Below are 14,137 nucleotides of genomic sequence, written 5' to 3'. Positions count from 1 at the left end.
GACGCTGTTTATTCTGCAAATGAAAAGTGTGAAGAGACTCTCCAAGTTGACATGAATGAAGCTCCTGCGTCGTGTTTCTCACTGACAGATGTGATTCACTTCATTCACTGCTGCAGCCGGAGAAACACACCACGCTCTACTGCCACCGTGTGGATGATGTATGGTACTACCAGTGCACCCCAACTCAAAATACAAGTTTATTCAACATAAATCAGCGCTAAACAGAAAACAGCAATAAAATGATAAAGTACGCAAAAAAGAGGAGGGCAAAATATATGAATACCCCTCCCCAGGTGTATTATTTTTACATTTTGTAAGAAAAAAAAATTAAAAACTTAAATTTAATCAAACGCAGACTGAGAGCATACCAAAATGTGCCCATACAAATACAGAAAATTAAGAACATCGCAATATAACACCTAGTATTTGTATTTAATCTAATTTTCTCAAAAAGAAGTAAAAAACCGGCGTTTTATTTGTATTGCCCGGTCTTTCCGCTGCTTTGACGTCACTTCCTGTTATTAAAAATGGACGTCAACACTGAAGCGATTCTGTGAGCTGTGCTTCGGTGCTGTTCTGCCAGACTTTTCGGACCTGTTTCCACATGAACCGAACTCTGACGCAACGATAAGAGCCGCAGCGGTTTGCGGGAGACGCGCACACAGTAAATACGCTTCTTTATATTCGTTGGTTTTGCGGTGAGACGCTGACATACGCATTGAGTCTCGTTGTGTTGTCTACTGCTGTTCACTGAAACTTTCACCGACAGAAGGAAGCTGGTTTTAAAACCGGAAGCTGCCAACAGGCAGGGGAAACCGTCGCAGGGTAGGGTGAGCACTGGCACCTGAGGTGGACTTTGTACTCACCTGCCAGGCTGCTAATGTTCCCGCCTTGTGGCCACTTAACGTTTAGTGTTAAACTCACAGAAGCTACAGGAACCGGTGCGGACCCGGTTCACCTGGCGGGACACCTGAGAGACTACCTGATCCAGACCCTACAGAAAACATAAAGAGTCTGTATCAGCAGTCTCCAACCTGGGGATCAAAGCTGCTTCATTTTGTCCCTGTATAAAAGAAATGTTTAAAATCACATAGCAGCAAATATCAGATTATTTATATGTTTGCTGTATGTTGCTGATATTGTAAAAACATAAAACAGAATTATTTTTTGAATAAATACAAAATTTCCCCTGTCTGTAGTTTCACGATGAGCGGCCGAAGGAAGAGGGCCCCTCCGGTGAGGGTGGATGAGGAGGCCAAGAGGAAGCTGGAGTGGAACATGCTGGAGGACCGCAGGAACGAGGCGATCCCGGAGGAGGACCAGACACCGACTTGCTCCGCCCTGTCCGTCGACCCGACCCCCAGCAGCTCCGCCTGCACCCGCTCAGGCCGCCTCGCGGAGGAAACCCCCGGCACGTCGTCAGAGAGCGCCTCCGCCTCCCTGACGCTCACCGTGCTGCCGGCCTCGCAACTGGCCCACATCTGGAAGGCTCTGATCGGGGAGTTCAGCTTGCGGCCGGCTCGGCTGCCTCCCGACTGCGAGCAGAGCACCTTCACCCTCCACAGGGTGTTCGACCAGCTCTGCTTCAGTCCCAGCAGCTGTGAGGAGAACTCCGGGCTGCAGTGGAGGTCCGAGGAGGACCCGTGTCCAACAGAGTGCAGCCTCAGCAGGATCCCGCTGGAGGACCTGGACTGGCTGCAGAAGCGGAAGGTGGTGCAGCTCTGCCACCAGGCCCAGGACGAGTCGATCAAGGTGAAAATCATCATGTTTATATACGTGTATACCTCGTGGTTAAATGCACGTGTTTATGGTGGTGTTGTACACGTGTGCAGGATGTTTCTGCATCGATAACGAGACCACTTTCCTCTGCGAGAATATCAAATATCAAACTCTGATCTGAAGATGAAGAAGAAAACATTCATTATAAAGTTCAATTTCATTTTGATCAGACTGTAATATCTGGTGTTATTGAACTTGTTTCCTGAGCAGTTTTCATCTCCTTCAGCTATGATTTTTCCTGAAGCTGCTAACGAAGGCAAACATGCAGGAAAATCAACATTTCAAAAGAAAAGCCAGATGTGAAGTTTGTTAAAGCTACTATTGATGTGTTAAACCAGGGGTGCCCAAACTTTTTGGCTCAGGGGCCACATTGACGTAAAAAAATTGTCATACGGGCCAGCATGAATTTTACATGCTACCGACGGGGAATGCTTTTTTGTATTTCCTTTTATTTTGCTTTGTTTTACTATGCTGTCTGCTGCTAGGTAGATCTGATAACTGCCTGACCTGGATAAATGAAGATTATAATAAAAATAAATTGAATGCAAGTAAAGTATTCTATGAAATATGACTCAAACTCAAACCTTTATTCACCAGAATCAACAAATAACATGTTTGCATTAATGCGAAGGGTGATACTGAGATCTCGACTGCAGTAAATGGGGCAGGTCTGGCTCAAAAACGGTGGTTTTAATGCGCAAGATGTCATGCAGATGGGAGTCACTTAGTCTTGTCCTCACACGGTTCTTATTCATGTTCATAACTGAGAATGTCTTCTCGCACAAGTATGTCGAGCCAAACAAGCTCAACATTTTCTGAGCAAATGTTCGAATCTCTTGGAACCTGTCTTTATCCAGCTGCTGGTAAAAGTTGACAAGAGGGAGTTGTTGGTGCCGGCTGCGACACTCCGTGTCACACTGCAGCTCAATGAGCTCCAACTGCAGGTGGGCTGGAACGTCACTGGGATCCACGGAAAAAGGAGAGGAAAAAAGCGTGATCTCCTTTTCAATAGTTGCAAAATCACTGAAACGCTGTTGAAACTCCTCAGCCAGAGATGAGATGTTTGCGGCATACCTCCGCATTTGCGCACTGATATTGTGTGCTGGAAAACGGGTCATTATTGCTTGCAGAGGCTGCGTTTGTGACAGGTGGCTTTGGAAAAGTAGCAGCTTGGTCCGAAAGGCTTTGATATGTGAATACAGTTGGCTTATCATTGCATTTTGCCCTTGAAAGCTCGTGTTCAAGGCGTTCAGATGTTGGGTTATGTCAACTAAAAATCCGAAATCAGCCAGCCAAACAGGATCGGTTAGTTCTGGCATCAGTTGTCCCTTTTTTTCCAAGAATTGTTCAATTTCCTCTTTAAGAGAGTAGAAACGCTGCAGTGCAGACCCCCGACTGAGCCATCTTACATCAGTGTGATACACAACATCTCCGTATTCAGCGTGGATGTCCAGTAGAAATTGTTGAAATTGGCGGTTGCACAGGGCTTTGGATCGCGAGAGTTCGGCCACAACTTTACTGCCATCCTGTAGTGAAATATAAAATTGCTTTTTTTACGCGTGTATTTTAGACTGTGGACAACAGTATTGGGGGGCCACATATTATTGATTTTATGACAGAGGCTTCGGGCCAGTGGAAATATGAACGCGGGCCGCATTTGGCCCGGGGGCCGGACTTTGGGCATGTCTGTGTTAAACTGTGGGAGAGGGGAGCCCTCCGTTACCATGCCAACAGTAACATCACTGCTCTGCCACAGCGCAGTGGAGGAGGATCTTTATGACATTCAGTCATTCTGGTCCATTTAAGAAATATTTTCATCAGTTTGTTGTTTAAAAAAAAAAAGTTTTGTCCTGTGAACCAGTAAATAAAGCTCGCACAATGCTGGGAATAAAATCATGTTGCCAGATTTTTCTGATCACCACAAAGAGATTGTTTTTCAGCATCTGAATTTCCGCTAACTGTTATGTAATCTGAGGTTTGCCTCCATCCTGCAGGTGGGGATTTACCTGCTGGAAACTGGACTCGGGAAGCCAGAGTTCCTCAGCGAGGGCAACACTCGGCTGAAGAAAGCAAACCAACTGATGCAGAAGTTCATGGAGTATTTCTACGACTTCATTATTCCTGGTGAGCTCCTGCTGTCCCAACGTGTTATTGCAGCACTGTGGGGTTTGAAATCAGGTTATGAACCTCTAATGATGACACGCCTCCATCTCTCCGCTGAGTGCAGAAGTCGTAGAGAACGAGGAGGAGGAGTGCGACACCGACCTGGAGAGGCAGAACGTGGAGGAGCTCTACGACTACGTGAGACACCTCCACCAGGAGGAGCAGCAGGAGGACACCTACGACGTCCAGCACAAGACGCTCGTCCCCGTCCTCCGGCCCTATCAGAGGCAGGCCGTCAACTGGATGCTGAGGAGGGAGAAGTTCAGGAGGGTGGCAGCTAAAGGTGGCAAACACCATGCTCATGAAAACCGTCGTTTAAGTTTGACCGGGCGCTTCTAATCACTGTTAAATTAAAAACTAAAACTTTACTTTTCTTTGCAGAACAATCGCTGCATTTCCTGTGGAGGGAGCTCGTCACTCTGTGTGGAAAGAAGTTGTTTTACAACCCGTTCACCGGCTGGTAAGAACTCAGGTCCTCTTCTGTTTATCACAAGTGCAATAAAAGTTTAGTTTTCTCAGGGGAAACATTGCGGTGCCTTTTAAAAGATGCAATTCTGCAGGGAAAATCACTGCATGGGCTCAGGAACACTTCTGCAAACCATGCAGGTTAAAACTCCACCATACAAAGAAGAAAACCAGATATAACCTGCTGTGGCACATCAGTCTGTGGCTGCACGTCACTTTTGTTTAATTGCGGGTATCAGGTGTGACATGCTCCCTCTGAGACTTCCAGGTGTTGTTGTTTTTCCAGTTTGATCCGGGAGTTCCCGCTGGCCGGCGTCGAGTGGCCCGGTGGCATCCTGGCTGACGAGATGGGACTCGGGAAGACAGTGGAGGTCCTGGCTCTCATCCTGTTTCACAGCCGGCAGGACGTGGCGCAGGAGGCCCTGACGCTGCCTGTGGTGCGGACCGTGTGGATGTTCTGTCTCTTATGTTTTAAACTCCGTATGTCTCTGTGTTCCTTGACGGTGTGTCTCTCGGCTTTTTAGGGGAAATCTGTGAATTACTTCGTTCCTCCTCCTCCGCTAGAAAGAAAACAAGTTTTCAGCTGCAAATCTGAAGCTCAGCCCAAGATGAAAATCTCCTACCCAGGTACATCCCTCGCTGTCCTTTGTCCTCTCCGTCTGTCCTCCATCAGTCCCTGACATTCAACTTTGTCCCCGTGCAGCCGTGCGCGTCATGCTCCTGACGGCCATCAAGGAGATGCGATCGGGAAAAGGAGCCTCGGTGAACGCCATCTTCACCTACATCCGCGCCACCTATGGCTACGACCTCCTGAAGAACCGCAACCACATCAGGAAGACGCTGACCAAGCTCATAGACGAGGGCACGGTGGACCGGGTCAAAGGTCGCGGCTTGGCGGGGTCCTTCAAGCTGGGGAAGAAGTACAAAGAGACGAAGAAGACGTTGGCGGCAGCGGCGGCGAAGTCTGTAAGGACGAAGGGCTCCTCCTGTGAGTGTGCGACGGTGTCAGCCAGTTGTGTGTCTTGAGTGTGTGCGTTGTGTTTGTCAGAGCTGCAGGAGCGCAGAGATCGCGCCCAGGAAGACGTTTCAGAGGCGAGCCAAGGAGAAGGCCGAAGCGGCGCTGCAGGACCGACCGGATGGGAGCCCTGCGACGACCGACGGACACGTTACCGTGAAAACGGAGACTCGGAGGAGGTGGCAGGAAAGTCCGAGAGGTGACCAGTGCGACGACACGCCGGACTCCTCCGCGGCGTCTCAGGATGAAGGTGAGGCCGGCGCGCGGGGCGTGTGCAGAACAGAAAGGGGAGGAGCTTTGCGGCTGGATCCACAGGAGGAGAGCGAAACCCCCACCAGAGCCTCGTTGGTCCCTTTCAACACGCCCGGCTACCGCTTCGAGTGCATCTGCGGCGAGCTGGGCCTCGTCGACTACAAGGCCCGGGTCCAGTGTATGAACTGTCAGTTGTGGCAGCACGCGCACTGCGTCAACTACAAGGAGGAGAGCCTGGAGACCACGCCCTTCTACTGCCCGCACTGCCTGGTGGCCATGAAGCCCGTCTCCACCGGGGCCACCCTCATCATCTCCCCCAGCTCCATCTGTCACCAGTGGGTGGAGGAGATCAACCGGCACATCAGGTCCTCGTCGCTGCGGGTGCTGGTGAGAGAGTTTCTGTTTCTATGGGCACACGTGGTGTCGCACAGTGTGATGTCACACGTTCACAAAACACACCAACGTTGGGACGCTGTGTAAATGATACCAGAATGTGATCATTTTCAAACCATGTAAACTTATATTTAATTGAAAATATGCCAAACACAACAAACTGAGAAATTGTATTGTTTTTGAAAAATATGTGCTCATTTTGAATTTCAAAAAGTTCTGACGGGGTCAACAAAAGACTGGAAAAGTTGTGTAACGCAAAAAAAAAAAAAAAAACACCTGGTGGAACATCTCACCTACTTAGGTTACCTGGCAACAGATCAGTAACATGATTAGGTTTAAAAAGATCTTTTCAGAGACAGAGTCTCTCAGCAGTGAAATACTGTGTGAGAAAATAGTGCAACAATCTAAGAATAATGTTCCTCAACATTAAAAAGAATTTGTGGATTTCATCATCTACGGTTCATAATATTATGAAAAGATTTAGGGAATCTGGAGTATCTGTAGTGGAAATCACTGCACGGGCTCAGCAGCACTTCTGAACACCATCATCTGCAGGTTAAGAGAAGAAGAAACCAGATATAAACATGATCCAACTTCTCTGGGGGAGGCTCATGAACTCGTGTGGTGGATGGACAGCTGCTAAGTTAGCTGTAAATCTATAACTGTTCCCTTCCTGCCCATGTGGGTCACATGACTTCTATTATCCATTAATTCACAAACCCGTTTCCTCCTCTCCCCTCTGTTTGCTTTACGTCGAGCACCTGCAGAGAACGGTTAACTGATCCGTCCCGCTTCCTGTCAGGTGTACCAGGGCGTGAAGAAACACGGCTTCATCCAGCCCCACATGCTTGCAGAGCAGGACGTGGTCATCACCACCTACGACGTGCTGCGCTCCGAGCTCAACTACGTTGACATCCCGCACAGCAACAGCAAGGACGGCCGCCGCTTCCGCAACCAGAAGCGCTACATGGCCGTGCCGAGCCCCCTGGTGGCCGTAGAGTGGTGGCGCATCTGTCTGGACGAGGCTCAGATGGTCGAGTGTCCCACAGCGAAGGTGAGCGGTGGGGATTGGACTCGCATGTCGGAGCTGAGGGAAGGGGGTGAGGGGAGGGGTTCTGGTTCTGGTTCCGTCGGCTCACTCAGTCTTCCAATGTTTGTCTGTCAGGCTGCAGAGATGGCTCTGCGTCTCGCATCCGTCAACCGCTGGTGCGTCAGCGGCACTCCGGTCCAGAGAGGCCTGGAAGGTAAACCATCATCGTCACCTCTACAGGTCTGAGACGTGTCATTAAAATCCTCCTCCAGCCTGAACGGACGCTGCTCTCTGTCTGCAGATCTGTACGGCCTGGTTCTGTTCCTGGGCATCGACCCCTACTGGGTCAAACACTGGTGGGTCCAGCTGCTTTATCGGCCCTATCGCCGTGGAAACACGGAGCCTCTGTACAACGTAGTCGCTCAGATATTGTGGCGATCGGCTAAGAAAGACGTCATTGATCAGGTAAAAGTTCTGCATCTCAAGGAGGAGAGAAAAGAGAGGTTTTTTTCTTTCTGTCTGTTCTTCATCTGCGTCTCTTTTAAAGACTCCTGATAAACAGAGACGTAATAAAACGCGTCAGACTTTATACATCCTGAGTGTTTTCTGTTCGCTCAGATCCAGATCCCCCCTCAGACCGAAGAGGTGCACTGGCTGCGCTTCTCCCCCGTCGAGGGTCACTTCTACCACCGGCAGCACGAGGTCTGCTCTCAGGACGCGTTGGTCAAACTCCGGAAGATCTCCGACTGGAGCCTGAAGCTCGGCAGCCTCGACCGGCGCACCGTCAGCACCATCCTGTGTCCGCTGCTGAGGCTGCGGCAGGCGTGCTGCCACCCACAGGCCGTGAGGGGGGAGTTCCTGCCTCTGCAGAAAAGGTGCGTGCCGCTCGGCGTCGTGAGAGGTGCCCTCCGAGGGCGGCCGCAGTGTTAATTAACCGTCATCATCCCCGCAGCCTTTTTGTCCTGCAAGCCGTGTTTATTTAAAGCTGACTCACTCATGAGTGATTTTGGTCTGAAGTGGGCGTGTCGCTCTCTCTCTGTGTCGCCTCCCTCTCCTCAGCACCATGACGATGGAGGAGCTCCTGAAGTCCCTGCAGAAGAAATGTCGAGTGGAGTGTGAAGAAGCTCACAGACAATTGGTGTGCGCTCTCAACGGCCTGGCGGGCATCCACATCATCAGAGGTACGCACCCCCGTCTCGCTCTGCTGCTCCCACCTTCCCACGGGAACCCGGATGAAACAAAGCCGAGCCGCAATCGCGCCTCTTTGTTTCCGAGAGTTTCTCATTAGCTCTCGACGGAAGTGTTGGTGTTTTTTTAAAGGTTTCTTTCGCCTCTTGCAGATGAGTTTGGTTATGCAGTGGAGATGTACAGAGAAGTGCTCCGTTCATCAGAGGAGCACAAAGGACGACTGAAAACGGATTCTTTACAGGTACGAGGTCTCGCGTCTCATTTAGCGTGTGAAGAGTTCGAGCTCCGCAGAGAGACGTCCTCTCCTTTGACAAAAGTTCTTTACGTTCCCGCCTTTAAATACACTCTTGAGATCGGCGCAAACATACCAACATCTCCTGTTGTGGTGAAAACAGAGGCTGCATGCGACCCACAACCTGATGGAGCTGCTGAGCGCAAAGCATGCTGGGATCCCCCCCACGCTGAGGGACGACCGGCTCAGCGAGGAGGTAAAGTTTACCCCGGGCGGGAGTTCTGCACGGCTGTTATCTTTGAGAATAAACCCCGAGTGTCCGTCCGTCCGTCCGCAGGCCGAGCAGCTGCGGCAGCACTACATGACCAAGTACGACTCGGAGGTGGCGGACGCTCACCAGGCGCTGCAGCCGGTGCTGCAGAACATCAAGGAGCTCAAGAGAAAAGTGAGAACTTCACTTTTAAGGGAACTGTACTAAAACACACACACACCGAGTTTGTATGTTGTTGCAGAGTTTTTTTGTAATTGTTTTCATCAAAAATGTTAGATTTTTACAGCAGGTTTTCAAAAATATTTTGATGTTATTTGTGGAGTTTTCTCCGGCAGATCGAGGTCAAATTTAACGTGCTTGGATTTGTGTTAATTATTGTGATTTGCAAGATTGCGATTTCTTTGGAAGGGACTGATTGTTTTCCGAGAGCAAAGTCAGTGTTTGTTTCACGATAATTCACTTTTAATAACCGGCTGTAAACCTGCAGTTACACCCTGACGCAGGGAGGAGAATTTATTTGCGTAATTTATAGAAACAGAAATGTATTGACGTTTATTTAGTAGATAAACACAAACACAAAGGAAGGGAAAAAAAACAGTTCCGCGCAAAACAAACCAACACAGCAATATGTCAGAGCTGTCGTGCTAATGTGTCTTATCAATATCTGACCACATAGAAAACTGAAATGAGAAGAGATTAAAACAGATGTATTGATTATGATGGTTTGAAGACAAAAAAAAATAACTTCACATTAACTTTTTTTCTTTCTTTCGCTGTTCTTTATATTGAATATTACAGGTTATTGATTACGTACCTGCAACCTTTGAGTGCAGAAAATAAGAAAGGAAATCTTCCTTTGTGAGTAAAAACCATTAATATTGCTCCAATGTAAATCCTGATCCCCCTGCGTATCCCTCCAGGTGAAGCTGAGCGCCCCCTGGTGGCTGGACGTCATTCAGCGGTCGATCTGCTGCGCCACCGACGACGACCTGGTGTCCCGCGTGAAGAACGAGCTGACGTGCAGCTACAAGCAGCAGGCCAACAAGCTCTCCATGGCAGACAAGTAAACAGGTTTACAAGAGAGAGAGAGAGCGAGTGAGGTGCGGTGATTTGTGATCCCGGGAGGCTCAACACATCTCCGCTGTCCTGCAGGTTCAGGGACGCCTGCGGGCTGCAGTTCCTGCTGTCCACGCAGATGCAGGACCTGATGAAGTCTCAGAAGACGGTGCAGGACGCGGTGACGAGGCTGGAGGGTCCGGCGTCCAAGAAGGTCATCGACGAGGCCACTGTGTGTCACCTCAGGCCCATGAGGCTGCCGCTCAACAAGTATGATGCAGCTTCCAGAGACACGAACTCATTAAAGCTTTTCAATTTGCGTTTCATTTTTCTCTTGATTCCTAATGTGACCTCCTCTCGTCATATCCCAGCTGCGTGTTCTGCAAAGCCGACGAGCTCTTCACGGATTACGAGTCCAAGCTGTTCTCTCACACGTAAGCAGAGCAGCATTCACGCGTCCGTTGGACTCGATCGGACGGCGTTCACTGATCAGAAAAAAAAAAAAAAAAAAAACCTCCTCGACAGGGTCAAAGGTCAGACGGCCATCTTCGAGGAGATGATCGAGGACGAGGAGGGGCTGGTGGACGACCGCCTGCCCACCACCAGCCGAGGGCTGTGGGCGGCCAGCGAGACGGAGCGCACGCTGAAGGCTGTCCTGTCCTTCGCCAAATTGAAGCGGATGGAGGCGGAGCTGGTGGAGGAGGGCAACACCTTCATGGAGCTGTTTGAGTTCTGGAAGAAGGAGTACAAGGTTCGTACGGAGACACACAAACACATCGGTTCATATAAAGAATCACAAAAAAACATGGGGTCCTAATAGACTTTACAAAGAAAAAACTACAGATTCTCTTATGATTTAAAGCTGCGTTCTCACCAATCAGCAACCAGTAGTGATGTCATCTCGTTACGGTTCAAATTCTGTCCGTCGCTATCTCGCTAGTTCGGAGCAGTTTGGAGCAGGACGTGACCATATTTGGACGAGCTGGGGGAGGAGCCAGCGGTGGATCTGACTGATTTCATTGGAAACCTGACGATACTACGTCCCGCCCACCGATAGCTGTAAACCTAACTGCACCACAGGCCTGTCAATCAAACGGACACGCCCCCAAAAACATGTCTTTTTGAAGCTTATTTTTCTATTTAATGATGGATTATTTTCAGATGGACCTCCAGAAAACTAATGAGAAGGAGCGACTTTAACTAACAACACCGAGATAACTGGTGGAGACATTTTATTGAGTTTGTATTTGATGAAAGTTGAATAGGAGTCTATGGAGCCTCTAGTGGCACTGTGTGGTATTGCAGCTTAAGGCACTTCTGCATCTGCCTTTATTTTTCAGACCTGGAAGCTACGAACACTTTTACATACAGACTGTGTTTGGTCAGAACTCAAATATCAGGATTGAAAGGAGCCTGGTCCGACCAATACAGGTGCTCTCAGTCCGGATCAAACTTCGGACTTTCAGTCCAGTTACAGGAAGTCGTATCATCGCTGATTAAATCACAGAAGATTTTTTTAAACAATAATCTAAACTGTCAGCATCGTCCTCCTGTTATTAAATCCTGAACGTGTTTCGTAAAGCTGGAGCAGGTGAACCTGAACTCTGTCGCTCTGCAGGTTCTGCACGAGTACTGGATGGTCCTGCGGAACCACGTGTCGGCCATTGACGAGCTGGGCATGGCGACGGAGAGGCTGCGCGTCCGTCTGCCCGACGAGCCGAAGCCCAAACTGCTGCACATCATCGAGCCGCACGAGGTGGCTGAACACAGCACATACAGCACTTCTCTGGAAGCTGCAGCTATTTTTTTTTTTATTGCATTCCTGACCTCTGACCCCGTCCCTCCCGCCTGCAGGTGGAGCAGAACCGAGTGAAGCTCCTGAACGACCAGGCAGTGGCCAAGTCTCAGCTGCAGAAGAAGCTCGGACAGTTTCTGTACCTCACCAACCTGGAGAAGGTAGATTTAAAAAGCGCCGAACATTTTATCAGAACCGGGCCGTAAATCTCACTCCAAAATAACATCAGCTGTCTGTCTCAGTCACAGGACAAGTCCACCGGAGGACTCAACCCAGAGCCGTGTCCCATCTGTGCCCGGCCGCTGGGACAGGAGGTGAGTGGACTTTAGTCTCTGCTAATGTCTGGAAACATATCTTCCTGGATGTCCTGTCCTCCTCTGAAACTGTCCTCTCCTGTCCTCCCTCTGTCTTTGTCCTGTCCTCTCCTCTGAAACTGTCCTCCCTCTGTCTCTGTCCTCTCCTCTGAAACTGTCCTGTCCTCTCCTGTCCTCCCTCTGTCTCTGTCCTGTCCCCTCCTCTGAAACTGTCCTGTCCTCTCCTCCAAAACTGTCCCTCTGTCTCTGTCCCCCAGTGGGCCGTCCTGACCTGCGGCCACTGCTTCTGCAATGAGTGCATCGCCATCATCGTGGAGCAGTACAGCATGGGCTCCCGGCGCCGCGCCATCAAGTGCGCCATCTGCAGGCAGACCACGTCCCACGCAGAGATCTCCTATGTCTTCACCACGCAGGCGTCCAGCCAGGACCAGGACATACCGGTGAAGGTGAGCTGCGTCTCGCTCTGTCCCTCTCTTGGAGCGTTTCCGTGATCTAACCCGCCGTCTCCTCCTTCCTTTGTCTGCCAGGGGAGCCACTCCACTAAGGTGGAGGCCGTGGTGAGGACGCTGAAGAAGATCCAAGTGTCCTACCCCGGGGCCAAGTGTCTCGTCTTCTCCACGGTAACGGGACGCCGCCTCAGACCTGTGAGGAGCTGATGACCTCCGTCTGACCCTCTGTGTTTCTTCTTCTCCTGTGTGCAGTGGCAGAGTGTGCTGGACATCATCGCCAAGGCCTTGTTCGACAACAGCCTGGAGTTTTCTCAGATCAACGGGATCCACAAGTTCCAGGTCTCCATCTCATCTTTCACTTCTTCTGGACGCAGCAAAATACGACACGACAAAAAATATATGATCATACCTGACAGAAGGCTTTATAATGGAGTTTCCTGTCAGACCTGTAGAAGAAGAAATAAAGTGTCAAGAGTCGCAGTGAAGCAGCTGAAGGTCAAATTCTGCAGGACGACATCGAATACTTTTATATTTCTGGATGAAACATTTTAAAAGTGTTAAATAATGGAGCAAAATCAGCATATTGAGCAGTGGTTTCAAATTAAATGAAACACACAGACTCAGAATGATGCATTGAAACTGATTTCCACATGTCTGACTGATTTCTGCATTTCTGACTTGCAGGAGAACCTGTGCTCCTTCAAATACGAAGAGAAGATCAACATCCTCCTCCTCCCTCTGCACACAGGCTCCAACGGGCTGAACATCATCGAGGCGACTCACGTGCTGCTGGTCGAGCCGATCCTGAACCCGGCTCACGAGCTGCAGGCAATCGGCAGGGTGCACCGGATCGGACAGACCAAGTAAGAAGAAGCTGCATGACGTCAGAGTTTTTGAGAAAATCAAACATTTCTGATGCAATAATCACACACGAAAAAGTTTGAGGTGAAAGTGACTCGCCTTCTTTTATAAGATTAGATTAATAATGGATCAGTTGTACGTTGAGCCCAGTTTCTACCTCCCGTCTCCTCCAGGCCGACGTTCGTGCACAGATTCCTCATCAAGTCCACGATAGAGGAGAGGATGCAGGCGATGCTGAAGACGGCAGAGAAGAGGTTTGTGTTTTATGATGGCTTTTTATAAACTCGGAGCGTGTCGGAGGTGTCGCTGACCTCTCTGCCTTCTGATCCGCAGTCACAGCAGCGCCGCCATGAAGCACTCGGAGGCCGCCGTGCTGACGGTCACCGACCTGGCCGACCTGTTCACCGACGACACCGAACCTCTGGAGTGAGTCGAGCTGCAGGTGGAGCTCACGAACTCTCCGAATTTGCACATTCCGCTTTTCTTTTTTTTTTCCTTTTTTTTATGTGAGCTGTGAAATATTTTATCAGACCATCCTGGTCTTTTACATCTTTTTGGAGCCGTTTGTCATATTTCCCGGTTCGGTGACTACGTCCGCTGTTTGACTGCACCGTGTTGTTGTGTGTTACTCTATGTGGCCGGTCGGGAAAATAAAAGTGTGAAAGAGGCTCGTTTTCTCCTTTTTCAGCTTTTATTTCTCTGCAGTAAAAAACAACAACAACAAAAAAAAACACACCCTCCCCCCTCTCACACATGTTCTCCCTGGTCCTGCTCTTTGTCTCTGAATTGCCCTTGACTGGTAATGAGTTTCTTTTCACCTGCCTGACTGGGATTCCCGCTCCCGTAAAGGTTTTAATACATCCAGACAAAAGAT

At 49.6% G+C, this 14,137-nt stretch overlaps 1 protein-coding gene across 2 annotated transcripts; it reads left to right on the top strand.

Annotated features, from left to right (window-relative positions):
• Positions 1 to 532: 532 nt before the first annotated feature.
• On the top strand, positions 533 to 13,930 carry shprh (SNF2 histone linker PHD RING helicase). 2 transcript variants are annotated; one of them, XM_069711554.1, is made up of 30 exons: positions 533 to 664; positions 1,200 to 1,752; positions 3,774 to 3,903; positions 4,007 to 4,225; positions 4,324 to 4,402; positions 4,694 to 4,844; positions 4,932 to 5,034; positions 5,111 to 5,373; positions 5,456 to 6,061; positions 6,870 to 7,121; positions 7,233 to 7,311; positions 7,399 to 7,562; positions 7,716 to 7,972; positions 8,157 to 8,278; positions 8,438 to 8,526; positions 8,681 to 8,773; positions 8,855 to 8,962; positions 9,709 to 9,851; positions 9,941 to 10,114; positions 10,216 to 10,278; positions 10,370 to 10,595; positions 11,463 to 11,600; positions 11,699 to 11,800; positions 11,882 to 11,953; positions 12,211 to 12,399; positions 12,481 to 12,573; positions 12,655 to 12,741; positions 13,087 to 13,265; positions 13,437 to 13,517; positions 13,597 to 13,930. In XM_069711554.1, exons 2-30 carry the CDS (start codon positions 1,207 to 1,209, stop codon positions 13,691 to 13,693), a joined length of 4,905 nt encoding a protein of 1,634 aa, XP_069567655.1. In that variant the 5' UTR covers positions 533 to 664; positions 1,200 to 1,206; the 3' UTR covers positions 13,694 to 13,930. The 2 variants fall into 2 exon arrangements, with proteins under 2 accessions (XP_069567655.1, XP_069567656.1); XM_069711555.1 differs by lacking the exon at positions 533 to 664 and adding an exon at positions 698 to 830.
• Positions 13,931 to 14,137: the final 207 nt, after the last annotated feature.

This window comes from Brachyistius frenatus, unplaced genomic scaffold, assembly GCF_029030835.1.
Source record: "Brachyistius frenatus isolate BFR_SWC_R1_liver_20210118 unplaced genomic scaffold, ASM2903083v1 Contig_102, whole genome shotgun sequence".
In the NCBI taxonomy this organism is placed as follows: Eukaryota; Metazoa; Chordata; class Actinopteri; family Embiotocidae; genus Brachyistius; species Brachyistius frenatus.
This window is presented reverse-complemented; position numbering and strand designations above follow the sequence as displayed.

Bases quoted from the DNA above. Each gene is read 5' to 3' on its own strand.
- shprh (XM_069711554.1), top strand. From the start codon at position 1,207: ATGAGCGGCCGAAGGAAGAGGGCCCCTCCGGTGAGGGTGGATGAGGAG. The intron at 9,852-9,940 runs GTAAACAGGTTT...GCTGTCCTGCAG, and splicing joins AAGCTCTCCATGGCAGACAA to GTTCAGGGACGCCTGCGGGC. The intron at 11,954-12,210 runs GTGAGTGGACTT...TCTGTCCCCCAG, and splicing joins CCCGGCCGCTGGGACAGGAG to TGGGCCGTCCTGACCTGCGG.